At 36.9% G+C, this 26,508-nt stretch overlaps 1 protein-coding gene across 14 annotated transcripts in view; it reads right to left on the reverse strand.

Annotated features, from left to right (window-relative positions):
- Nckap5 (NCK associated protein 5) overlaps positions 1 to 26,508 on the reverse strand; it is a 953,350-nt gene that overhangs the window by 158,925 nt on the left and 767,917 nt on the right. For all 14 annotated transcript variants that reach the window (XM_048810448.1, XM_048810447.1, XM_048810455.1 and 11 more), the window contains one exon: positions 25,247 to 25,366. In XM_048810448.1, the coding sequence (XP_048666405.1) occupies positions 25,247 to 25,366 (120 nt within the window). The remainder of the gene's footprint in view (positions 1 to 25,246; positions 25,367 to 26,508) is intronic.

Here is a 26,508-nt window from a genome sequence, read left to right on the forward strand (position 1 = left end):
GAGGAATGTGCTCAGTGGTGGGATCTGGGAATCTTCATCCCAGCTCCTTACTACATCAATGTTCCAAGACTGAGCATCCCTGGAACACCTTCTCCCAGCTTTCCCACAACTTTCCTGCTGTGAGAGGGCAGGCCTTGAACTCACAAGTGCTCTAATTTGAAAGAAAAGTTACATATGTTTGAAGAAGTCAAATGCATATTTGAAAATATAAAGAGACCCACAGAATTTAACAGGCATGAAAGAAATTGACATCAAAATCTATAAAGATGCTGGGGGGTGGAGAGGTTGTTCAAGTGAATAAGACACTAAGCCATTTGTTCTGTTTTGCTTTCCTTTATTTTTATTTACTTCTTCAACCTTTGGAACATGTGACAAAGTTTTATTGACAAAGGTGAGGATCGTGTCCTCATTCACCTGCACACACACACACACCTGTGGGTACCTAAGATGCCATGTATATTCATTGGTTCTAAATATGCCTTTTCAAGAGTACAACTGTTAGTTCAAAAGAAAAGCAATAGAGAGAGTGGAGAAAGAACTTCCTTGGGAGTATAAAAAACTAGAACTGAAAGCCTGGTAGAGAGTGCCCTGGGTCCTGCTTCTCTGCCAGGTTCATACATGTCTGTGGATTGGCTCTGACAGACACAGATGAGCAAAGCCAAAGAGACCCTCTCTGATCTTTCAGGCTCTGGAGTGGAGACTCCCTGGGGGTCCCTGGAAGGGCTATCTGTGGCTGGCAGTGGAGTCAGGCCTGACTCATTTTGGTGACAGTTTTGTCGCTCAGAACAACAGTTTCATAGGAAAGGATGGACTTGAGATGAAAGGTAAGGTTCCAGAGGACATCAGTCCAGGTTTCATTTGGAATTTTTCCATGTCTCTCCTAAGTGAGAGATGTACATTTCATTTCGGTGGCCTCCTTGTGTTCAGTTTCACAGTCTGCGTTTGTCTAGCCTTTTAGAAGTTGTTAGGAAAGTTTCCCACTGAAATGGTTTAAATAACAAAAAAAAGTAGGTGTCAAAAATGGTTTGTGCACCCTTATAAAACTGTGGGCTGCTTTGCTTAGGGATAGGTCTTGGGTGTCTCACTTTCTCTATTCACTAGTACACTGGAGTTTCCTACCCACCCCCTGAGAGGATTTTTGTCTTTTATCTTCTGAGAACATTAAACATTCAATTTTATTGGTATAAAGCCTTCCTTATCTGTAATTCACACCATTTTCTAATTCTTAATGTCATTTATCTGCATTTTTCTCTTTTTCCCCAGACTGAACTTGTTCAAGTTTCTTTCTTTGTTGGGGAGGTCTGTGTTGATTTTCTTCACTTTTCTGCTACAAATGGATTGATTAAATTTTCTTTGTTCCAGTTTTTATTCAAATTATACTCATCATAGCACTATTCTCAGTTTCCTTTTAATTTTTAGCTGCCAGTTAATTTTACATCAATTAATTTTATTTTATCCAAGTAAAATACATTAAAGTTTAAAAGTTAGCTATGATTAAATGGTTTATAACTGAAGTAAAAATGAGAAGTCTCTTCTGTCTTTCTCCACCTTCCTGGCCTATATCCTACCACCAGGTATCCCCATGATATTTGGCTTCAGTTTTGGAGAAAATAATCATAGCCGAGGGCTATGATTCCTGCATACCAGAAACTTCTAAAAATATACAGACAGTTCCTGACTTACAATGTTGTGACTTAAGACATTTTGATGGTAGGAAACCAAATGTACAGAGTGGAAACTGTAATTTTTCATTTTGATCTTTTCTATAAATTATCTGAGACACTTAAAACTTTATTACAGAATAAGTTGTGTATTAGATGATTTTGCCCAAATATAGATTAATGTAAGTGTTCTGAGCATATTTAAGGTAGGCGAGGGTAAGTTAGGTTGTTGGATAGGTTAAACATATCAATTGCACTTTTGGTTTAGATTATTTCAACTTATGATGGGTTTAATCAGGATATAACCCCATTGCAAGTCAAGGAGCATCTGTACATCAATTAAGTTATTTGACTCTTGTTCTGTTTTACCAATGGGACAACTGAGTTACAATGATGTTAAGACATTCCCTTGACATCATACAGCAAGGAAGTTGCAGAACCAGGATTCAAATTGAGGCAGTGTACTCTTAACCATGACAATATGCCAACCCTCAAACATCCTTTGTAACATGTTATACTGTTATTTCTTGATTTCTCAACTTTTGCCATCTTTCAGCATGGTAAATAAAGATGCAGCTCTCCCAGGGCGGGCCTTCACCTCCTGCCCACAGCTTCTGTCTTTTAAACACAGTAATTCATAATTACTGTTGAAGCAGACAGCAGGTGCATTACTATCACAGCCACAGATTGCACAGCTGACTAAACAGTGTGCTTTATGATCTCTTCCATGAACAATCCCTTGCTCTCCAAGGACTAGTTTCTTTTAATTTTTTTCCCTAAACACCCGAACTTTTCCCTTCTCTCTCTAAACGCCCATGAGTAATGTACACTGGATTCTCTGACATGAATTACTTATTTTTAAGGTTCTGTTTGCCTTTTTTCCAAGGCCTTCTCCCCAGGGCTCTGCCTGGGCTGGCTGCTCTACAGGCCAACAACATAGCATCTTATTTTGTGTGTTTATGAGGCCATTGTTCATCATCCTGAGTCTTTTTTGTGTGTCAAAGCCTCTCTTAGCTGGATTCTATGTCTTCCCATCAGCTTGCTAAAGCACACTGGGTGGTAGTCTCCTAAGCAAGAGGACATGGATGATTCTTTTATTTGTAAGACTTCCTGTGAACTGGGGAATATCTTGTGCTATCTTCTTGATGATTGGCACTCTGTTGTTGGTCCTAGGTTGAACACATCATCCTGCTGTTAACATGCCATGCTGCTGAGAAATCTGACGCCATTAAGTTTGTAGCTCCTATTTTGGGACCTTTTAACTGTTACTTCATATCCCTGAGAAAGCCTCTCTTTACCCCAGGTGTTTGCAAGCTTCCTGCTATGTGTGATGTGGGTGTTTCTTCATCATCAGGCTAGGGACTCACTAAGCCTTTCAAACTGAAGACTTTCTTTGTTGGGGAATTATTGTACTTACTTCACAATTATCTGATTATTTCTTCCATAGTTTCTTTCTTTTATTATTCTTACTTGTGGATTGGTCCTCTAATCTTTTCTCAACTGTCTAGTACATTACTTGTATTTTATGTGCCAATCCTTCTACCAAGTATTTCATTTTGGTTGTGGCATTTTTAATTTCCAAGAAGTTTTAAATTTTCTCTGTTTTCCTCTCATAATAATAATTTATTTAGAATTTTTTTCCCATTTTTTTTTCTTTTCAATTTTCTTTAGCTCTCTGTTATTCTCTGCAAACCTTTTCCCATTTGTTTGTTTTGGTGTTTGTCATTTTTAAAATTCATCCTCAACTTCCTGGTCATTCTTGACTATCCATTTGTTAAAAAAGAACATATTTCAAAAAGCTGATTGGAAGCCCCTGGGCATGGGCAGGGCTTTCCCTCACTGACTTCATTGAGAGGGTAGTGAGCTGGTCTCTTCCTAATACGGGAACCTCCAAATGCTAGGAACTGGAAGCTGCTCAGTTACTTTTGAGAGGAACCTTCCAACCCCTTCTCCTGGGGCAAGAGCAAGGTGGTGCATGTCTGTATGATATGTTCTGGCAGCTGGACAAAAACAGACATAGGGAAGGGAGTCCTATAGTGGACTTGTGGACTTAAGTTTAACTTCCTCTTTCAGACCTATTACTCCAGCCTTAGGCTCTGCTAGTATCTCAGCCTGGAGCCCTTGCTGTTCAATTTATTCATAGGACTGACCTTTGTATATGGTATTGTATGTAAGTGTCTTCCTAGATATATTATAGTTTTAGTCTTTACTGTGAAGTAGTTTTCTATTTCTAGTTGCTTACTGAAAAAATAGACAACAGTTAGTTTTATTATACTTACTTTAATCTATCCAGGCTACCATTTCTCATAGATATTTTTGAGACAGTTTTTAAGAATATGATTTATGAGTAAAAGCAACAGTTTAGTTCAACTTTTCAAAAATTTATTCTTGTCATTTCATTATTGTGCCTTATTACATTTGTTAAAACCTCCAGTGCAATGTAGGATAATAATTGTAATAGGAATTACTGCTTTTTTTTTTTTTTAACAGAACTGAAGTGTGTTTTGTTTGCAAAATAATATCTGCTTTTTTTGTTGAATATTCTCTATTGTATTTAATTGATTTCCACCTGTTCCATATTACTTAGAGTTTTTATTGGGAATGTGTGTTGAGTTATTCTAATTCATATTAAGCACATTTGTCTTGGCCATATGGTTTTTTCTATATTAATTTATTGAAGTTATGTTATACTACATTATGTCGGTATATTTCCTAATACTGAAACACCCTCACTTGTTTGAAATCACTTCATCTGGTTATAATGTATTTTGAAAGAATTTCTTGATTCTATTTGCTAATGTCTTCTTTAGAATGCATATATATAAATTCATAAGTAATATTTGTATATGGTTTTCATAAGCATACTTTCTTTAAACCAGGATTTGGTATTAAAGTTATGTGGATTTCATTTTTTATATATAATCGATTCATAGTGGGGTAGGGAGGCAGAGCATGGCAGGAATAGAGAAACTCTAGATAGGGCTGGTGGGGAGAGAAGGGAGAGGGACGGGGGTTAGCAAGGATGGTGGAATGTGATGGACATCATTATCCCTAAGCTCATTTCTTCTTTTGATCTTTTTAATAGATCTTTAATCATGTTTACAATCTCTTCTGCTATGAATTTTGTCAGTTTATATTTTGCTACACAATAATTTATTTCAAACATAATGGGGACAATTTGATTATTGTAATAAACTTTTATTTACTCTTTCATCTGTGGATATGCTGTTTTTCCTCATTATTACATAGTTATCTTTTCTTTATCGGTCAAATAAGATTTTTAACTGTTTTATTGGTATTTTAAAATATATGAAATACACATATTAACACATACATATTTACAAACCACCCACACATATGTATATAAATATTTGATTTATTAATTTTAGTTTTCAATTTTTTCCTACATTTTCATTTAATTTTTTGTCTTTTTTATAATTACTTAAAATGCGTATTAAGACATGTTATTATTTTTCTTTATCTTCTAATACTGAAGACATATGTAGCTGTCTGATTTCCATTTGTTCTAATTACCCTGTAAAATTTCTGCCTTTGCTAGGTCCCAAAGAATTTAGAATGAAGTATGTTTTTTATATAGTTTCATAGTTTCTAATGTCAAAATTTCTGATGTACTGTTGGATATGTAAAGTTTGTCTAAGAATATATTTTATAATTTGTAAGTATTAAAACTTTTTGGCTTTTTTTGTATTTGTTTATAAATTTATTAGCTTATTATCAGGCAACTAACCTATACAAGTTACAAATTTTTTTGAATTTCATTAAGGATTTTTGTATAGCTAGGGCATAACTGATTTTTCTAAATGTTTCAGAGATATGAAAATAATGGATATGACTTTTGAAGCAACCTAAGGTCTTGCATACAGCTATTCAATCAAAGTAAGCAATTCTATTTCTTATATATATATCCCTACCTATTATTTGTTCATCAAAATTGCTCAATTTTGAAAGAATCTTTGTGTTCTGATGTCTCTTTCTGTAACAGTGTTTTTTTATTTTTATTAAATTAAGTTCACTTTGCATTTAAGTTTTTTCTTTGCACATTTAACTGGTGCATACAATTTTGTCTTAATTTTCATTCATGACTTATGTAACGTAATATTCCTTTTTTCTGTTTAATTCTTTTAAACTTAAATTCTGCTTTACCTGTTGTAATTCCTCTACATTTGTTTCCTTTATGTTTGCATTAATCAGGTGTCTTCACCCTCTATTGTCCCCCTTTCTTTATCACCATAAGTTGATGTTTTTGTAGTTTTTTAAATTTATAAACCACTTAGCGTTGGGTTTAATTTTCTTATTTAACCTAGCAATCTCTAACTTGGCTTTGATTGCTCTCTAATCCTATTTCCCTTCCTTACCATATGTTTCATCTGATTTCTTCTATCTTACTTTAGATACCTTACTCTAATTTGTTGGTTTATCTCTTTCCAAGTCAAAATTTTTCCTTCATTAAATTAAAAGTCCTATTATTCTTTGGCTCTAAATCATATAGATATCCCTCTCACATTTTAAGAAAACATGATGTCACCTGTTTTCCCCACTGAAATACAAGGTTTCTCTAGTCTTTGCATCACTCCTACCTCATGAGTAAAGATCTTAAGAACACTGTGTAAATGTAATGTTTTCCTTCCACTACTATTAACTTGATTTAATTTTAAATAATGTGTTCTTCACCAAATAAAAAATGTATGGATATATTCTCACTTTAAAGAATTCAAATTCTCCAAGAAGAAGTTTTATTTGACCATCCCTATTTCTTTCCCTAAAGATAGCCACTATTATTAGAAGGGCATGCACTTTTTCAGAATATTTTCCATGCATTTATCTACATACATATTTTTGTGCACATATGTTTTATTACCTTATTCATTGTTTGCTTTTATGTGTGAGTATGTTCAATACAAATTATATCATGTTATCTATATTGCTGTGAAACTCCATTCCCTATATCTTAGAGGTCTTTCTTGGTAAGTAAATATAGTTTAACTTTATCCTGTTAAAATATGGCATCATGTACAGGTATAGCACAGTTTTTTGATGAACATCTACGTTGTTTCCACTAATCTATTATAAACCGTGCACAACATCTTCTGTTGTCCTTTGTACATAACTGACAGTTTCTATAGAGTAAACATAGAAATATGGAAATACCAGTTCAGGGGGAGACGCCTTTACCAGAAATTACTATTCAAGAACTGCTGTACTTACAAATAATCTCACCAGCAATGTATGAGGTTTATATTTTCAACAGCTGTGAGTGTGATGGTTTCCCTCTACTTTTGACGGCACTTAGTGTCATCACAGTTTTATTTACTCCAATCTTCTGAATGAAAAGAGGCATCTTGTGTTTTTAATTAGTAGTGAGGTGAACATGTTTTAATAAACTTATTGGCTACTTGTGTTTCTTCTCCTGTCAGTTGTCTGTTTCTCCTTGTCTTTCCTTTCCATTCTTTCCAACTCATAACAAAATACATAACTCTAAAGAATAGGAATTACTTATATAGTATACTTCATAACCCTTTACTGTTTTCTTAAAAACAGTAAAGTTGTCAGTGAACCTTTATTTTATTCATTTATACATGGTGCTGAGAATTGAACCCAGTGCCTCAGACATGCTAGGCAAACGCTCCCCCACTGAGCTACAGCCCCAGTTCACAATAATCCTTTACTGTTAAATAAGTAAAATATTTTCTCCTGGTCTCTTGCCTATCTTTGTCTGTTGTACATAGAACATTTGATCATGCAAAATTTTTTAAAATTACGGTTCAGTCAATTTAGCAGTAATTTTCTTTAAGCATTCTTGGTTTTAAAACTTATTTGACCAAGTATCCAAAATACTAAAATTTAAAAAATAGCCTTCTGCATTTTTTGCTATTTATCTGGTTATTTTTTTTTCTTGTACATTGAGAATACTAACCCATGTAAAATGTACATTTCTCTATGGTGGGGCAGGCTCCAGTAATTTTTATTACTTTCAAATGAATCATAAAATGTTCCCCAAACATTTATTCATAATTCACAATTACCCATTGACACTTCTATCATAAAATAAATTCCCATGTAAAAGTAGCCTAGTTTTGGAATTCTCTTCCATCCATCACTTCTAGGTTCAAACCTGTATTCTGCTAATTGCTATAACTTATTTTACGTTTTTTCACTCCACCCTTCTGTGTAGTCATATAATTTCAAAGCTTTCTTGCCTATTTGAGAATATTTTTAACCCCCAGGTATATTTTATAATCATCTTGACTAGTCTCGTAAAACAATCCTGTTGGATTTGGGTTGAAAAGCATTGGATTTTAGATTGTCTATGTTGACTTAACTTTTTTATAATACATTTCTCGTTTCATGAATATACATTGTATTTTCACTTATTTTTCTCTTATTAAATATTTTCTGTTTCATTCATTTAGACATTATACATTCCTTATTATGTTTTATTACTAGATGGCTTGTGTTTCTTGTTTATATTACAAATGGAATATTTTTTCAATTACATTTTCCAACTGGTTCTTACTGATATATAAGAAATTCATTGGTTTTCACATATTGTTCTACTGTTAGTCTACCTTAGGTTAACTTACTCATTTTCAAATTTCCAGAAAATTTTCAAAAACCTTATATTTTAGTAATAAGCATTTAATTTGATCTATTGGATTCATATACAAAATTTTAGAACTGAGATTTAAACTTAGGTGTCAAATGTAACTTTCCTTTATATTATTTCATGCTAATTCTAAACATTCAGTGACTCCCCCCTGATTCTCACTCATCATTTTTCCTTAGCATTAATCAAACTATAACAACACACACACACACACACACACACACACACACACGATTCTCTGGTTTATTGCTAATCCTGTTTTACCTAAGGATACCTAGAGCATTTTACTAGCTTGTATAAGGTCATACAACTTAGCACCCAGAAAGTTGCAGAACTGAATTAGCTTTTAGACTGATCATTACAATTTCTAAGAGGTTCACATGAATAACAGTGGGTTAATTGTCCCTCTTTAATAAGGTGTATAAAGTTCCACACAGTGCTTCATCTAATGTCTTATTCATCAAGCAATTTGTGTAGTATTTTATGAATATGTGTGGAATGTATAATTTTTAAACTTATGATATGATCATATTTATAACAGAATGAAAGTATATACAGATTGATTTAAGATGATTACCAAAATGCGTAAGAATGGAAGGCAATAAAAGTAAACACCAACAGTGATTCAGTTTTGGAAGAGATGCAAAAGTAACATAAAAATCAGGCAAAATGAACACAGCAACTCTTAGCAAATATAAAAAAATTAGAGATACTACCCAGCATTCTATCAGATCATAGTGGAATGAAATTAGAAATCAATGATAAAATAAAAAATAAAAGCTACTACAACACCTGGAGACTAAATAATATGCTACTGAATGAACATTGGGTTGCAAAAGACATCAAGGAGGAGATTAAAAAATTCTTAAAGGTGAATGAGAACACAGATGCAACATATCAAAATCTCTGGGACACTATGAAGGCAGTTCTAAGAGGAAAGTTCATTGCATGGAGCTCATTTCTTAAAAGAAGAAAAAGTCAACAAATAAATGACTCAATATAACATCACAAAGCCCTAGAAACAAAAGGACAAATCAACAGCAAAAGCAGTAGAGGACAGGAAATAATTAAAATCAGAGCCGAAATCAGTGAAATTGAAACAAAAGAAACAATTGAAAAAATTAAGAAAACAAAAAGTTGGTTCTTTGAAAAAATAAGTAAAATTGGCAAACCCTTAGTCATGCTAACAAAGAGAAGAAGAGAGAAAACTCAAATTACTAACATTCATGATGAAAAAGGAAATATCAAAATAGATACTACAGAAATACAGAAGATAATTAGAAATTATTTTGAAAACTTGTACTTCAATAAAATAGAAAATATAAAAGGCATTGAAAAATTTCTAGAGTCATATTATTTTCCCAAATTGAATCAGGATGATAGGCACAATTTAAACAGATCAATTTCAAGTGATGAAATAGAAGATGCCATCAGAAGCCTACCAACCAAGAAAAGTGCAAGACTGGATAGATATACTGATGAGTTCTACAAGACATTTTAAGAAAAACTAATACCAATACTCTTCAATTTATTTCAGGAAATAGAAAAACAGGGAGCACTTCCAACCTCAGTCTATGAGGCCAATATCACCCTGATTCCAAAACCAGGCAAAGACTGGTTTTGGAATCAGGGTGATTCTAAAAGAAAGAAAACTTCAGACCAATATCTCTAATGAACATAGATGCAAATATTCTCAATAAAATTCTGCTAAATTAAATACAAAAACATAACAAAAAGATAGTGTACCACAATCAAGTGAGGTTCATCCCAGGGATGCAAGGTTGGTTCAACATATGGAAATCAATAAACGTAATTCATCACATCAATAGACTTTAAGACAAGAATCATATGATCATCTCAATAGATGTGGAAAAAGCATTTGACAAAATACAACACCCCTTCATGTTCAAAACACTAGATAAACTAGGGATAACAGGGACATATCTCAACATCATAAAAGATATCTATGCTAAGCCCCAGGCCAACATCATTCTAAATAGAGAAAAATTGAAAGCATCTCCTCTAAAAACTGACAAGACATGGATGTCCTCTTTCACTACTTCTATTTAACACAGTTCTTGAAACACAGGCCAGAGCAATTAGACGAAAGAAATTAAAGGGATACAGATAGGAAAAGAAGAACTCAAATTAGCACTATTTGCTGACGATATGATTCTATATCTAGAAGACCCAAAAAATTCCAGAAGAAAACTTCTAGAACTAGTAAATAAATTCAGCAAAGTAGAAGGATACAAAATCAACACCCATAAATCAAATGCATTTTTGTATATCAGTGACATATCCTCTGAAAGGGAAATGAGGAAAATTACTCCATTTACAATAGCCTCCAAAAAAAAAAAAAAACTTGGGAATTAACCTAATGAAAGAATTGAACGGCCTCTACAATGAAAACTACAAAATGCTAAAAAAAGAGAAAGAAATTAAAGAAGATCTTAGAAGATTAAAAGATCTACCTTGTTCTTGGATAAGCAGAATTAATATTGTCAAAATGACCCTACTACCAAAAGCACTATACAGATTTAATGCAATTCCAATCAAAATCCCAATGACATTCCTCATAGAAATAGAAAAAGCAGTCATGAAATTTGAAAAATAAGAGACCCAGAATAGCTAAAGCAATCCTTAGCAGGAAGAGTGAAGCAGGTTGCATCACTATACCAGACCTTAAACTATACTACAGAGCAATGGTAATAAAAACAGCATAGTATTGGCACCAAAACAGACTGGTAAACCAACAGTACAGAATAGAGACACAGAGACTAACCCAAAAAATCACAATTATCTTATATTAGACAAAGGAGCCAAAAACATGCATTGGAAAAAAGATAGCCTCTTCAACAAATGGTGCTGGGAAAACTGGAAATCTATATGCAACAAAATGAAATTAAACCCCTATCTCTCACCATGCACAAAACTCAACTCAATGTGGATCAAGGACCTAGGTAGGAATTAAACCAGAGACTCTGTGTCTAATGGAAGGAAAAGTAGCCCTAATCTACATCATGTCGGATTAGGTCCCAACTTCCTTAATAAGACTCCTATAGCACAAGAATTAAAAACAAGTATCAATAAATGGGATAGAATTAAATTAAAAAGCTTCTTCTCAGCAAAAGAAACAATCAGTGAAGTGAATAGAGAGTCTACATCTCGGGAGCAAATTTTTACTCCTCATACATCAGAGCACTAATCTCTAGGGTAAAGAACTCAAAAAGATAAACACCAAAATCCCACAAATAACCCAAGCAATAAATGGGCCAAGGAACTGAAAAAGCACTTCTCAGAAAAAGATATACAATCAATCAACAAATATATGAAAAAAATGTTCAACATTTCTAGCAATTAAGAGAAATGCAAATCAAAATACTATAAGATTTTATCTCACTCCAGTCAGAATGGTAGCTATTAAGAATACAAACAACAATAAGTGTTGGCGAGGATGTGGGGCAAAAGGCAAACTCATACTTTGCTGGTAGGACTGCAAATTGGTACAGCCAATATTGAACGCAGTATGGAGAATCCTTGGAAAGCTGGGAATGGAACCACCATTTTACCCAGCTGTCCTACTCCTCAGTCTATGCCCAAAGGACTTAAAAACAGCATACTATAGGGAAACAGCCACATCAATGTTTATAGCAGCACAATTCACAATAACTAAATTGTAGAACCAACCTAGATGCCCTTCAGTAGATGAATGGACAAAGAAAATGTGGTCTATATACATATGGAATTTTATTCAGCATTAAAAGAGAATAAAATCATTGCATTTGCAGGTAAATGGATGGAGCTGGAGAATATAATGCTAAGTGAAGTTAACCAATCCCCAAAAACCAAATCCTGAATGTTTTCTCTGATTTAAGGAGGCTGATTCACAATGTGGTGGTGGGGCATGGGAGGATTAGATAAACTCTAGATAGGGCAAAGGGAAAAAGGGGAGGGAAGGGAAGGGTGAAGCCATGGGGGTAGGAAAGATGGTGGAATGAGATGGTCATCATTACCCTAAGTGCATGTATGAAGACACGAATGGTGTGACTATACTTTGTGTACAACCAGAGACATGAAAATTTGTGCTCTGTATGTGTAATATGAATTGTAATGCATTCTGCTATCATATATAACTAACTAAAATTTAAAAAATGAAAAAATGGGGCAAAATGATAATAGATAACATAATTAAATAGCTATTACTGGTAACTCAACACATCTTACTAAGTACTTTACATATGCTAACTAACTCCAAAGTATACACACCACAACCAAGAAATCACTATTATTTTATCCTGTCACAGAAGAGATAACCCGGGTAGAAAGAAGAAATTACTTGCCCAAATTCCGAGATTAAGGGGTAACCAAGACAGAATTTGAACCCAGGAGTATTTAACTCCAAGCCTATGTGCTAGCTAATTTTATATGTAGTATTTTCCGTAGAATTTAACTAGGAAGATACACACGGATCCTCCCATTGGCAGGACTACACAAGTCCAGCAAGTCCTGGATGGCATTTCCCAGTATTAACAGGGGCACATATGCATGCATCTATTGCATTGGGTCATGTGACTTACTGAACACTTTCTATGAACACCTTCAAGGAAGTACTTATGATGTATATCATCACAAATCAGAACATAAAAACTTCTGATATGAACAACTATATGACTGTACATTAAATGTATATTGAACAAAATAAGCCAGATTCCATTTACAGTTAACTCTCAAAAAGGAAAAAACTAACCCATGACGACAGAAAGCACATCAGTGGTTGCCTGGGGCTGGGGATTGACGGGGATTGGCTTCAAAGAGAATGTTTTTGGTGGAAAAAAGGGTGATGCCAACGTTCTCCAGGAACAGGTCACAACTACATGCAGAATGGGTTTAATGGTTCCTCTTAACTAGTACAAAGACTAGGAGACTGATTTTGAGAAGTATGAAATTAATTTTACACGGTCTTTAGTGTTTCAGTAGTCTGGTCAGAGAATAGCAGCAAAATTTAGCTACTAAAATAAACAGTCTGGCAGCTCACTGAACAATCAATTGCAGTAATCCATCTAGATGCACAAAGGGCACACATGAACATTTCAAACATTCTGTTTTGCTATGGAATTAATGCAGTGAGCTATTTTTTTCTTTTAAGCAATGGACATAACATTGTAATGAGAAGACAATTTTGCATCTGAGGCATCCGTTTACAGATTACCTCTTTCATTTCAGCTTTCCTTGTTTTTTTTTTTTTTTTTTTTTAATGGCAAATTCTACCGCAACACTAATGGTAATAGCTTTTTACACTCATATCATTATGAAATCTTTACGTTAATTCAAGGATCCCAATGCCTGCCTTGAACAACCATCAAATGTAATGATGAAATATGAGCAAAACGTACTTAAAAACATCTGTATGCATCTCATATAAGAAATGTATAATGTGTTCTACTTTGAAATTCTGATTATCTTATTATTAAGCAATATGTTTCCTATACATTATCCTTATTTCCTCCCATTTAATATTTAGATATTTGGGAGGGAACAGCAATCATAAGAATAAAAGCTGGAAAAAAATCTCTTACAGGGAGACTTGTCCTTTGAATTTATAAAGGCGGGTATTTAGATTTATAGAATTAATCAGTAAGGACATGAAAACGGGCCCTCATGAAGGAAATGAAGTAAAATAGAATGTATTCAATACCATGTGAATGAATAAAATGGAAAAGGAGGAGTTGTGGTCAGATCACTGGCATGCATTAAATCTTAATTTAGGATGAATCTTTTAATTAGGAAAGTTAAGATGCTTCAAAGTTTCCTGAAAATCTTGAAGTAACAAAGGTTTTGTTGTTGTTATTTCCTGTTTGTAGGTTTAAAAAAAAACAAAACTTATTTGCTCGGATTCCAAAGATTCTGTGATCTAGCCACAGACCCCCACTCCTTGAAAGTTAACCACCAGATTCGGTAATGTCATCCACAGTGTTTTCAATGCACCCAACTCCAGCATACCTCACACACGTAATTCTGGTTGGAACATTCATTCAGCTAAAAGCCCATAAAGATACAGTTAGAGCTAAATTTCCCTACAGCATCCCTAGAAGTAAAAATTCCCAGGGAATTCCCATAGTAAGTCAAGAACAAAGAGGAATTGATTTAATAAGTGTACTTTGGGCCTAATACCTCTTTATCTCAGGCCAGAATCTCTCAAAAAAATATCCTTGCTGAAAAATGGAGTCACCTGCTGTATCTCCCCTGTTCCCATGCCACCCAGAAGCTGGCTACCAGTCTCCCAGAAAAGGAAAGCAGAGAACTGCAACATCTGTTCACTCCTGCTATATGACAGTCACTGCATGTTAGGTACCTTTCCATTGCTTTAATCAGATGGGAAATTAGGGTTTTAGGACTTTCAGGAACCTGCCCCAAATCACCCAATCAAACTATGGTGGAGAGAGGACTTGAATCCAAGGCTGCTTGGATCTTTGTAATCTTTCTGCACACAGTAGCTGCTTCTCCCCAACCCGCACCATCTCTGTGGTCTTCTGCAGCCTATCTCCTCAGAGTTCAGTCAGCCCCCACCATGAACCATGTCCCAATGTTGCCTGATGGGCTGCAAGCACATTTCTCATGACAAGTTCTCTCTCTCTTACTTAATAATTTAGTTAAATTTCAATTTTTAAACTTATTATTTCATGGCCTAGTAGAAATATCACAATACTGGGAATCGGGACTCCTGAATCCTAGTCACCACTTTGCCCTAAACACACTGTGTGACCTTGGATCTGAGTGTCAGATAACAGAGGATGGCAGTGGGTCATATGATCTTGAAAGTTGAGATGTAAAAGGCTATGATTCTATTACACCTTGGCATAAACATGTTTCTAGGGCAAGTGTTTTGATTGTGTTACTAAGTTATTAGATTCATATCCTTATTCGGGGAAATATGTCTTATGCCCACAGTGGTGTTACCTATAACTCAGATTATTAGGGTACCGATCAAATCTATTTAACTTGATTTGTCCAAAGTGGAGCACACTGCCAACTCTAAACGGATGCTTAAATGCCTTTTAATTGCTTGATTTTTCTGAAAGCAAATGCAATATCCTTTCCCTATGCCGACCCAGGAAAAAGCAATGAAGGTGGCAACTGGAAATGAGGGCCTGCAGTAGGCCCGTTAGGCAGAAAGCTTTGTGCCAGAACCCTGGCTAAGATGCAGCAGCCTGGAGGGCCTTCATCTTCTAATTGTAAAAATCTCAATAAAACCCTGGGCCTATTTTTAAGGATGCAGTAAGCTGACTACTGCTGGAAGTATGAAGCAACCTCAAAGCTTTATTTAACTTCAAGGTTATCTATTTGTAAAAGTCTATAAGCAGTTCTCACTCTACCCAATTTCAGAAATAAACCTTGTAGCTTTGAGATAGCACATCCTAAGCTGACAGAGGCATATGACTACCTCCATAAAAGACCCCTGCACGGTACCTCCTGTTCCTCTCACTCTGTGTTACTTTACAGGGAAGTCCTCTCTCCTGGTCCTTCTATGTGAGGATGGAGGGGACAGGGATTTAGCAACTATAGCACACAGGAGGAGCTAATGGTGACATACCATTGTGGCCTGTCTCAGGTTACCAGAGTCAACAGTGGCAGAAGGGCCTGTGACATAAAATGGAAATGTACCTCATTCCAGTAAGCCTCAGTTTAGGTAAATGATCTTTTAGATTTCTTTTTCAGAAAAACAGGCATGAGTTTGGTCGTTGATTTTGAGACATGAGGTTGACACTGATTGTTAGAAACTGACCCAGGTAAGGGACACAAACTGCTTTAAAGATAGGAAAGGCAGCAAGAATACAAGTATATGAAGATAACTTTATAAACACAATAACTGGCAATATTTCCTAGGTCTTCCAGTCTCACAAAAATGGCCTACTTCTTCCTTTGCTCAAGGTTTCTATCGGGGTTTTTGAAAAATTGACTTGGGCCTGTGTGTGCTTCTGTATGCATTAGTAAGTGAGAATAGAGACTATCTTTTTGCTCTTGGAGCCAGTCCTGTCTATTCTGTTGCAGCCAGGCAAAAATGACAAATCAGTGGCATTGAGATATGAAAGCATCTTGCAATAGGAATATTTATCTCCATCTTGCTGATCCTTTAGGGAGCTACCACAGACGAAGTACTAGCACATCTCTGAGTGACTGCAGCAGCCCAGGCACAAAGGTCAGGTGTGCCTGGGCTAATTCACTTGCCTCAAGGGACTGACCGTTCTAAGCAGCACAGGGCTTCAGTGACATGCTTGAGTTTCTCTCTGCTTTTCTGGGTGGACTTTGCTAAGACATCCTGCATGCCTCTCTTTGTCTCTGTGGTGTCTACCCCATCTTCCTTTCCCCTACCTGGCCCATGCAGCCCAGACTGAGGACTGGGAAGATAGCCTTCTTCACTGCAGCCTGACAGGTTAAAGACTTGCCTCAGAGTCTCTTGGAGAGCTGCAGCAGATTGCAAATCACCTCCTGGTTCCTGAAATTGGCCCCCAAAAGTGCCGGGGCCACCCTCAGACAAGTGCACCCCCTCGGTAAAGGAGGCGAAAGAACAAAGCCAGAACTATTTCAGTCCTGGAAACACTGGTCTTTCATGTCAGAGTTTGGGTTACTTAATCTTTTCGTGCCGGGAATAAGATTTCCCTGGTGTGACATCCACTGACAGCAACGGACGTTCCGCAACTTGCAGTGCCAAGAAATTAATGCTCCAATCTGCATAATGAAATCCCCAGGTAAGCATCGCCATTCCTTTTGCAGTACTTTCTGTACCCTGCATTCCCAAATTCTCACATTTATCCAAACTTCGCGAAAATGTAACACTAACAATTTTTAACTGGGGGAACTTTTAAGGTTTCTATGATAAACATTTACTGCACAAAATTTAGAAAATCCAGGCTAATCAGGTTTTCTTAAGTGTTTGAAAAATGGGAAAAAATACACGGCCTGAAATGCTGTATGCTAAAAGGTGAATTTCCTGAATTTACATTTCAACCCCTTAGTCTATTACAATATAATGTTGATTTATGTTCAGGGTTTGAACCTCCATTTAATATTAAAATCCTTAAAACAAACCTTAGACTCAGAGACCTCTTTGTTTTTCATCAACTTCTCTAACTAGATTTTTTCCTCAAATAAAAAAAGATAGAATTGTTCTTGAAGGTCACAGTGACACAGATTTCAGCAAGCATGATGCTCCTCAGGGATTCTGTTTCTCTGAAGAGCTCAATGAGTTAATCTGATGTTTTGGGAAGGACATGGGAAGGCCAAAGAAGACAGAATCAGGATAAAACAACTTTGTAATTGTATAGCTATAATCAAAGCCACGACCTGGGATTAATGTGAATATATATATCCCACTACTAAATTTAGTCCTGAGTTTAGTACACAAATTTTCAAAACCGTGCTACCCTATAAACTCCTGTTCTTCCTTTACAGTCTAGTTTAGCTGTCACCACCTTCCAGGAGGCTTCTATGACCTAGCAGATAGTGTTCATTGCTGTTTCTTCTGAGGACTTCCAATGGTAAATATTTCTGCTGCATTTACTACTCTACTATCCAATCATTCGTATTATCTGTCTCCTTGTTAAAAAAGTGACCCCTTTAGGTCTGATACAATGTTAATCATCTCTGTGTCCTCAGGAACTTTGAGAATACCATGTGCTCAAGTAAGTAATCTTTGTTAAATAGTAAATGGAGTAATATTTGCTGGCTGTGTTATGAATCCAAATGGGAAGCCTAGTGGCCAAGTGTTGAGAGTACATGCACCATGCTTTAAAAACCCACCCTCATGAGAGTAGAGAAAGATAAACATGTTGCAGGCCATCCTCAGCCATGGAGATTTTACCGGCTTCCTCAGTGTGATGAAGCAGCTGAAAGAGGTGTCAGCCAACGTTTAAACATTGAGAGGGTACAGTACACACTAAATTCTGCAATTCCAGCTGCTTTAAATTTCTAAAGCCATGGCACTGCCTAACCAGCATCCCCCATGTGGCCACAGTGAGCTGGAGCTGATTACAGAGCACATGGCCTCTTTTGCTCATTACCTCACCTGGCTCAGTCCCCGATCACATTGGATATTAAGACACATGATTTTACACTGTTTGAAGTGAGAGGATGGTTTATGTGGACCCAATCTTGTGCTCTTGAAAGATATTAATACATATTTGGGATTTATCTGATTGTAGAACAGGATGTCAGGTACCTTCCATTAAATAACTTAAAAATTTAGGGATAGGGTGGCTGGGATGGGAAACATAACACCTGCAATCCTAGTGGCTTGGGAAGCTGAGGCAGGAAGATCACAAGTCCAAAGCCAGCTTCAGCACAAGTGTAGTACTAAGCAACTCAGTGAGACCCTGTCTCTAAATTAAATACAAAAATGGGGATGGGGATGTGGCTCAGTGTTCGCAAAGTACCCTTGAGTTCAATTCCCAGTATCCCCCCAAAACACAAAACAAAACTTATACCCCTGAAACAACATGGAAACATGTGTCCCTCTGGCCAAAGACATGCCCATGTAATATCATTCCCTACAGCTATAGGAAACCCAAAAGTGTAAGATAGAACACGAGTTCCAACAGGAAGAGATAAAAGGAAAAACTAAAACAGAATAAGCAACTAAAATAACAATAAAAACCCAGAGCTCACTTGAAATGTGAGATAATTTTCCCTAATCATCCAGACTTAAGTAAAAAACACAATATTTCAAAATCTGCCTTCTTCATCTTGTGGACACAATGTCCTCATTTATATCCCCTTTTCCTTCCCAGGAAGTCATATCATTTGTGCAGTCACCTCCCTCTACCTCCTCCGACACGAGTGTTCCCATTTTCTTCACAGGTTCACTCAATCATTATTTCACATAACACTGAAGAAGGGTCATGTTTGTCCAAATTATATATTAGGAGGATTCAGAGATCAGTAAGTCAAGAGTCACCAAGAAAATAAAGGTCCAAGCAAACAAAAAAACATCATAAAAATCATACCTTGATTTCCTTATAACAGACAGCTGCACCTTCTAGAACACCTGATACTTAGCTGATCATAGCACAGCATTCAGTCAAGATGTGGGGACTGGACTTGTTTAAAAACCAAACAAAACAACAACAACAACAAACTCTCTGCTGATTTTGGAATGAAGAGCAAACATGTATTAAAAAAAAATGCACTGCAGCATTGTTACAAAGTAAGATCCACATACCACTGTAGGCTGGGACAGTGAGCAGAATGTGCCCAGGAGATTGAGGGAGGAGAGGGGAAGGCACTGTGCTCTTATTTTAGAAGCATTTCCAGAACATATGAATTTAGCAAAAGGACTGGAAGGAGACAGACCCTCTGGAGTCTTTGTGCAGATCTGGCATTTATATTCCCTTGTGTACCCAGCCTCGTGCTTCCCCTGCTGGTCCTTCTCCAAAACCCATCCAGGCAGAGTTAAGCTTCCACCTATCTTTGCCTACCCCTGTAGCATCCCAGGTGTCTCTTGACACATTACTTTGCTTTCATGTTTACTGGGAGACCACAGGCTCTTGAGGAAATGTGCTTCTGCACAGAACCCCCCAGCACTGACATACTTCCAGTGCTCCCAGTTGGTTATGAATGAGGGTGGGGGTGGAGTAGCACTGTGAACCCAGAAATGACATACAAAATGGAACAGTTGAAAGGAAACCTATGTCATGCTCTATGGAGGGAAAGTATTTCTGCTTGGTTAGAGCAAAGAATTTGTGTTAGGGTAAAAACAAGAAAAGAAATATGAAGCTATTGAGGGTTAGACAAGTCTATGGAGGGCCCTGGAAGCATTATGAAGAGGGAGGAAATCCCCTTTTGCCCTAACCCTGAAGAATCTTTCACATCTCTGCGCTGCTCTTATTTGATCCCAAAAACAGTGTCTTGGGTTACCTCTCATCATCTAAAGCCTTGCCCTCCAGGAGCTGTGTGATCTCTCAAAGTGTCCCTTACCTTTCAGAGAGGCCACTTTCTGCACCTCTGACAAGTTAATATCCTGTCCAGTGCTTGGTGTGTGAGACAGAATCCCTGCTGCACATTCTCCATATGTTTTCATGTCTGACCGATGCCCATAATGAAGCCACCAAAGCCCTCTGATGACGCAGCGTGGCAGATTCACTGCCCGTGGATATTCTGCCATCTGGACCCTGGTGTTCCTCAACATCCCTGAAGCATCACAGAGCTGCTATTCCTGTCACTCCAAGGGTCTTTGAAAATTAGATATCACGTTTGCAGGGCAGGGATGGCACCTCTCAGGTTGGCCACAGGAGCAGGTGAGGGGCAGAGTTTATCAATTCAAGAAACTCATAAAGCAAGCATATATCCTAGCAGGGTGAGAAGCCAGGCAGATGCTTTAAACGTGTGTGGATTTTCTTGCCTCATCTCTTGACTCCTTCTTAGCTTATGGCTCAAGAGAGGACCTAGTGGATCAGAATGAAAAGCCTCCATTGTGAGAACTCACGAATCACTGAGCCAACCTTTATCTTCTCTTTCACTCCCCTACCCCTCTTCTACTGCTTAAACCAAATTATCATAAAGCTCTCTTGATGATTTCTTCTTATCTTACTTCAACCGTGTACATTTGAAAACACCCAAAAGGCAAATATATAGACCTTTCTGAAAGAAATAGGTACACCAAAAACTGTATTATGACTAACATTTTCCAATTTCTCTGAGTGATCATTATCCTAGAAAAGGTATCTCCATGTTGGCCATTCACTTGACTGTTCAGATCCAGACAGTCCTGTGTGGTTATGTTCACTACACAGTGGCAACAGCAAAGAGTACAAATGCCTGTGTGTATTAGAATAAAATGATTTCAACATTATGAATTGGGCTCCCAGGTGCAGGGGATTGGCACAGATACATATAAGTGGACATATGGTATTCTCTCCAAGAAAAGTATAATCTTGCTGGGATTAGAACCCCCTCCCAATTTTCCAGAAAAATAATTTATATAAGTATTAAGCCATCACCAAGAATACACTGAGCATGTATTATGGACAATGAAGAAAAGCCATGCTCAGCCTAGGTCTACAAACAGATTACTACCAAGTTGAAATAAAAAGTAATCAAGAAACCCCCAATTACTTAAGTTGCATTGGGTGACTGTCCTTGTCACGAGAGGCCAGAATCCCATAATCCCACACAGGCCATGGAGTGTGGCATGGACTACCAACACTGCATGATCTCCAGCTGGGGGAAAGTTCAGAGAGGACTGCCATAACCCTGAAAGATCCCCCAACAGGGCAGCACAGGCTGGATTTCAGAGATGGGGATGTACTGCTTATGAAAAGGTGGAGGGCTGAGTGTGTGGTGTCCTGCCAAATCAGACTCATGGACAGATTTACACTCTGAAAATAATGATTTAGAGGAGGAGAGAAATGAATAGAATTTAAAAACTCTCTCATTTCATTTGAAATATAATATAAAACAGAACACTAGCAAAAAGAAAAAAAGTACTCTGAGAAGTGACAGTATATTTTTGCACCTTGGTTCTAAGCTGCGAGACACTCCACTGCTTATGTAAATGATCTGTAACATTCTTTTCTTTCCATCTTGGCCTATGGATGTGGGTGTAGGACCCTTTGAAATACCAGATCAAAAAGGAAAGACCAAAAAAAATACTGTCTCAGTATGAAAATATGAGAATAATATCCTATCAGGACAATGATAACACAGTGTTCAAAACAAGACAAAGGCAGAACACATAGGTGAGGGGAAATGTTAGATGCCACAGACCAGGAACATTTCAGAAATATGTGAATACAGCAGGCTCTGCTTGGTGACTTCACTACAGAAGACCTTCCAATCTGACTTGGTCACAGGTGGACCAATCACTCTGTTTATCAAAATGTCACTTGGAGCAGAAAGTCATCAAAATGGTCCTCTTGCTCATTCATGTTCCACACAGAGGGAACATGGAGGTGACTGTCAAGAAGGAATGGACTTGACTGCAAGAGTTTTCCAGATTTAAATCCTAACTCTGGCAATACCACCTGTGTAACTAAGCTTTTCTCTGTGTCCTCATCTCCACAGTGAATGCAAAGGTAGGGTCCTACCTCATGGGACTGTAAGAAATTAAATTAGCAAATGCTGTAACTGTTGAAGAACAGCACTGACATGTGGTAAGCACTATGCATTTCAATAACATTTTTGGTAAGGCCAAGGCTACTTCTTTGCCTAGAGATCCTATTATCAGAGTTTCCATTAAAACCATACGAAGAGCAGTTTGCATGCAGAATCCCTCTACATTTAGTATGATCCAAAAAATTGTACAGGCAGATACCTATATTTATTTTGATCATGAACACTGATTTTTTAGTAACTTGCCTTTAAATACTTTTGAAATATTTGGCTTTGTTTTTTAGAAACAATACTCATTTTGCATCATAGTTCATTGGTTTATATACTGTGTATGAAATTAATTATTAATTTCTTAATTACATGTTTACTATGACAAGTATTCCTCACATAAACAAACTTAGATACAAACATAACTCATTCTTGTTGGGCATTCAAGATAATTGGTAAGAGAAGTAAATATGATTAAGTAGAGAGCTTTTCATTAATTTGCCACCATTCATTAAGTTGAAGGTATGGTTCAGTATGATTTGTAAGTGGGAATGTTGAGTATTGGTTAATCTAAGTAGATTTAGTATAAGATCAATTAGAGACCCCAGTCCCTGTAAGAATATGACTTTATTATTTTATTTGCTGTACTGGCTTATTAAGTCTTTAGAATTAAGCTCAAATTGTGATTTTAATAGAGGGATCCCCAGTCCCTTTTATTTTGAGATAGGGTCTCGCTAAGTTGTTTAGAGCCTCACTAAGTTGCTGAGGCCAGCCTTGCGTGTGCAATCCTCCTGCCTCAGCCTCCAGAGTTGCTGGGATTACAGGTATGCACCACCATGCCTGGAGAGGGGTTCTTCTTAATTTAATTTGTTATCACTCATTCTTCTAGAGATATCATTTTGGAAACTGAAATCAATACAGAAATTCATTACCAATGTAAAGGTTTTAATTTTCAGGTTAGTCTCCTCTCTCTCACCTGTCCCCATGATGAACCTGGCTTTGTGTTTGAGGGCAGGCATCCCACTTTCTATCATTCTTCTTCACATAACTGTTAACAGCCTATCTGTGATAAATATTATTTAAACCAGAATGGCTCCTCGAAGTGAAAACTATTTAAAGAAGAGTACAAAGTTTGTTGACAGAAAATACCCGATCAATAAACACTGAGTTCTGTTGCAAGGATATACATCATCCTCTGCCATTTGAACATGGATTGAAGAAATTCGTGACAGCCAATTAAAAAGCTTAAATATCTACAGCACATGTGTTTACTATGCACATCAACTATTCATGATTCATAAGTAGGGACTGCAGATCCTTAAACAATATTCCAGAAAAGCCTCAAGTTAAAACAGGCGAAACAGAAAAAATTTGTGAAAATGCAACAGTTGTTAAAAGTAATTATAATATTGGATCTTGATTATGAGATTGCAAAAGAAACCTGACTTTTTACAAATGCAAGATCCCTTATGACAAACATTTATTGTGATTGGGACCAGGAAATAGAATAGAGACAAATGACTTCCCTCTCTCCCCCACCATAATTTTTGAGTCATAAATTATGAATTATGCTCTAACAGATAAAGCAGAGAGGAAATTAATTTAAGAGATGAGATCTATTTTGTAATTCAGAGAGCTGTTTTATTTTAATTTGGGGGGCAAATTACATTTTGATATTCAGCTTTACCAAACATCTTTCTTTCTCTGAAATGAATCGCAATTTCCCATTATTTCTCTGAGGAGTCCTAAGATGTTCATGCCAAAATTTGGAGGGTAAATTAGTTACAAAGTCTGGGCCATTTAGAAAAGTACTGTCCAGGAGTGCTTTCTACGATGATGAAAATATTCTACTCGTGTACTGTCCAATTTGAATATCTGGACTGTAGCTAGTTTGACATATGAACATAGAGTTAATTTCATGTCAATTTTATAAGGAAAAATTTAAATGGCTATTGGTTCCAGTGCTGGACGGTGTAGTCTAGATGATCAGAGGGTGCAGAAGGGCCTTCCTTTTGGCCACCTGACCAAGCGGCTGTGGGTTGCCCTTTGCAAATTGCACAAGGCGCCTGTGAAGCCTGAGTGCACCCTCTGACAGCTGAGTCCAGAACAGCTTTGAGAAAAGCTCAGAGGAACTTGTTTGAGCAAATATGCACAATAATAGGATCAGAAAGATGGGAAACAGCAAAGCTTGGCCCTGCAAGCCCCCTCTACCAATTCATGTGTTTCCTGGCCATGGAGTGTATTCCTCAGTGCTTTGTCAGGGACAACTACAAAAGGATTCAAGTGGCTTGACTCTCCACAACTTTCCATGTTATGGAGGAGAATGAAGAAAGAGTTCAGTTAGAGTAACTAAAAGACCTGCAAAAATACTGAGATAGAATCCAGGAAGTGCAGTGATGTGAAGAGGGACTCTATAGAGAGAGAGAGAGCGATTATAGAAAAACAAATCCCAGTTGTATTTTTTATTATGGAGAGTTGGAAATACAGAAACGTGCTTTGTCATTACATAGAACTCTCTCTTGCTTATCATGGAATGCATGGCTCCTCATACTAGTTCCCAAAGCTCTCTCAATTATTTCCTAAGTTCATTCCATGGTTCCACTTAGTTTACTGGAGGACACCCTTGGATTGTCCCTTTTACCTGTGTATTCTTTGTTGGTGCATTTCTTTATCTGCATGTACCTTTCAAAAAAGTCAAGAATCTAAAAGAATTTTCAACTTTAATGACATCTCCTGAGACAGAGAAGGATTGGAATTTTGGTACGCTATGCCTCGCCTCTAGAGATGCTGGTGATTTTTGAAATTAAGTAACTTCCTATCAATAGCATTTCAGTAGCAAAGACTGTTTTTCCATGTCAACACATACCTGCAGGAGCAGATCAGAAGTTGGTCGGACTCGCTGTTGGAATAGGATGCTCAGTGTTCGGTTCTGTTGTTCCAAATCAAACACTCTTGTTTTCAACTTTACACACTCCTCCCTTAGATCCTACAACAAACACATTGAAAGGGGGAAAAATGTCTATAATGGGAAGACATCTTGGCATATTATAATCATATTTTATACATTTCAGACACATTAGTAAAAAAAAATAGGATTTTTATTCTTCAAAGTCCCCCCAAATAAATCACAAACAACATTTTCTTCCACAGGCCATTGTCTGATGGAATTATTATGTGCAGAGAAGGCCAATTTTTTTTTAAAAAAAAAGCACCTTGAAATCAGAAGTGCATTAATGTAGCATGCTATTTTTGAAGACGGTAAATCTTAGCGATATAAAGTCAATTTAAGTTTCCACCTATACATTCTGCCTTTTCACTGTCTTCATGAAAGCAATCACAAAGCACAAATCACAAGGACAACAATGTTTACACAATGAATAGAGATTTGATGAACTAAAGAAACTATCACTTTTGATGGAGTCTTTCGATGTCATTTGTGGAAATGAGTTGAGATGCTTGGCGCCTTGGCTAATAGAGTCAGCGAAGCATTTAGTGGGAAAGGGGGTAGCTCTGAAGTGAAGGCTTTAAAAGGCACTTACAATTTGTCCAGCCAGTGGATTTCCATATCTTTTGGGGGCATTTGGTTCTCAGTGCCAGAGAAGAAATACAGTGAGCCCACCGGGGCAACTTTTCAGAGGAGCTAGAGTAGCTCTTTTGAATAGTTTATTCCCCAGCTCACAGGTAGGGAGCTGACACTGGGGAGCTTTAGGAACCCCACCAGGGAACTGCCTTCCTATGGCATATGTGATAAAGGTATTTGTGGTGCTTAATTGTCTGCACCCTCCCTATGAGGTTCAAGACAGACCCAGTAGAATAATGCCTTCAAAAGCTTATCCTTTTCTACATTTCAGACTTAATTTTTTACTATTTCCTAATGTTTTAAAAAAATGTATTCTGCTCTTTTGGAGCAGAGAACAAGGGTCTGCTTGTGGTTCCTGAAAGCTCTGTGTATTCCTGCTATCCTCTCCTAGCTGCCATCAATTTCTCGTCTCATCTCCTTCTTTCAGACCATATTTGGCCAGCTGATTGAAGTCCACTTCCAACTTTTTCCCCTCTGACACTTCATATGGTATCCCCCAAAGACTGCTCCCTTTCCTGAATTCCCATAAGTCCCATGTCTCCTCTGTG

Source organism: Marmota marmota, unplaced genomic scaffold (genome assembly GCF_001458135.2).
Source record: "Marmota marmota marmota unplaced genomic scaffold, marMar, whole genome shotgun sequence".
Taxonomy (NCBI): Eukaryota; Metazoa; Chordata; class Mammalia; order Rodentia; family Sciuridae; genus Marmota; species Marmota marmota.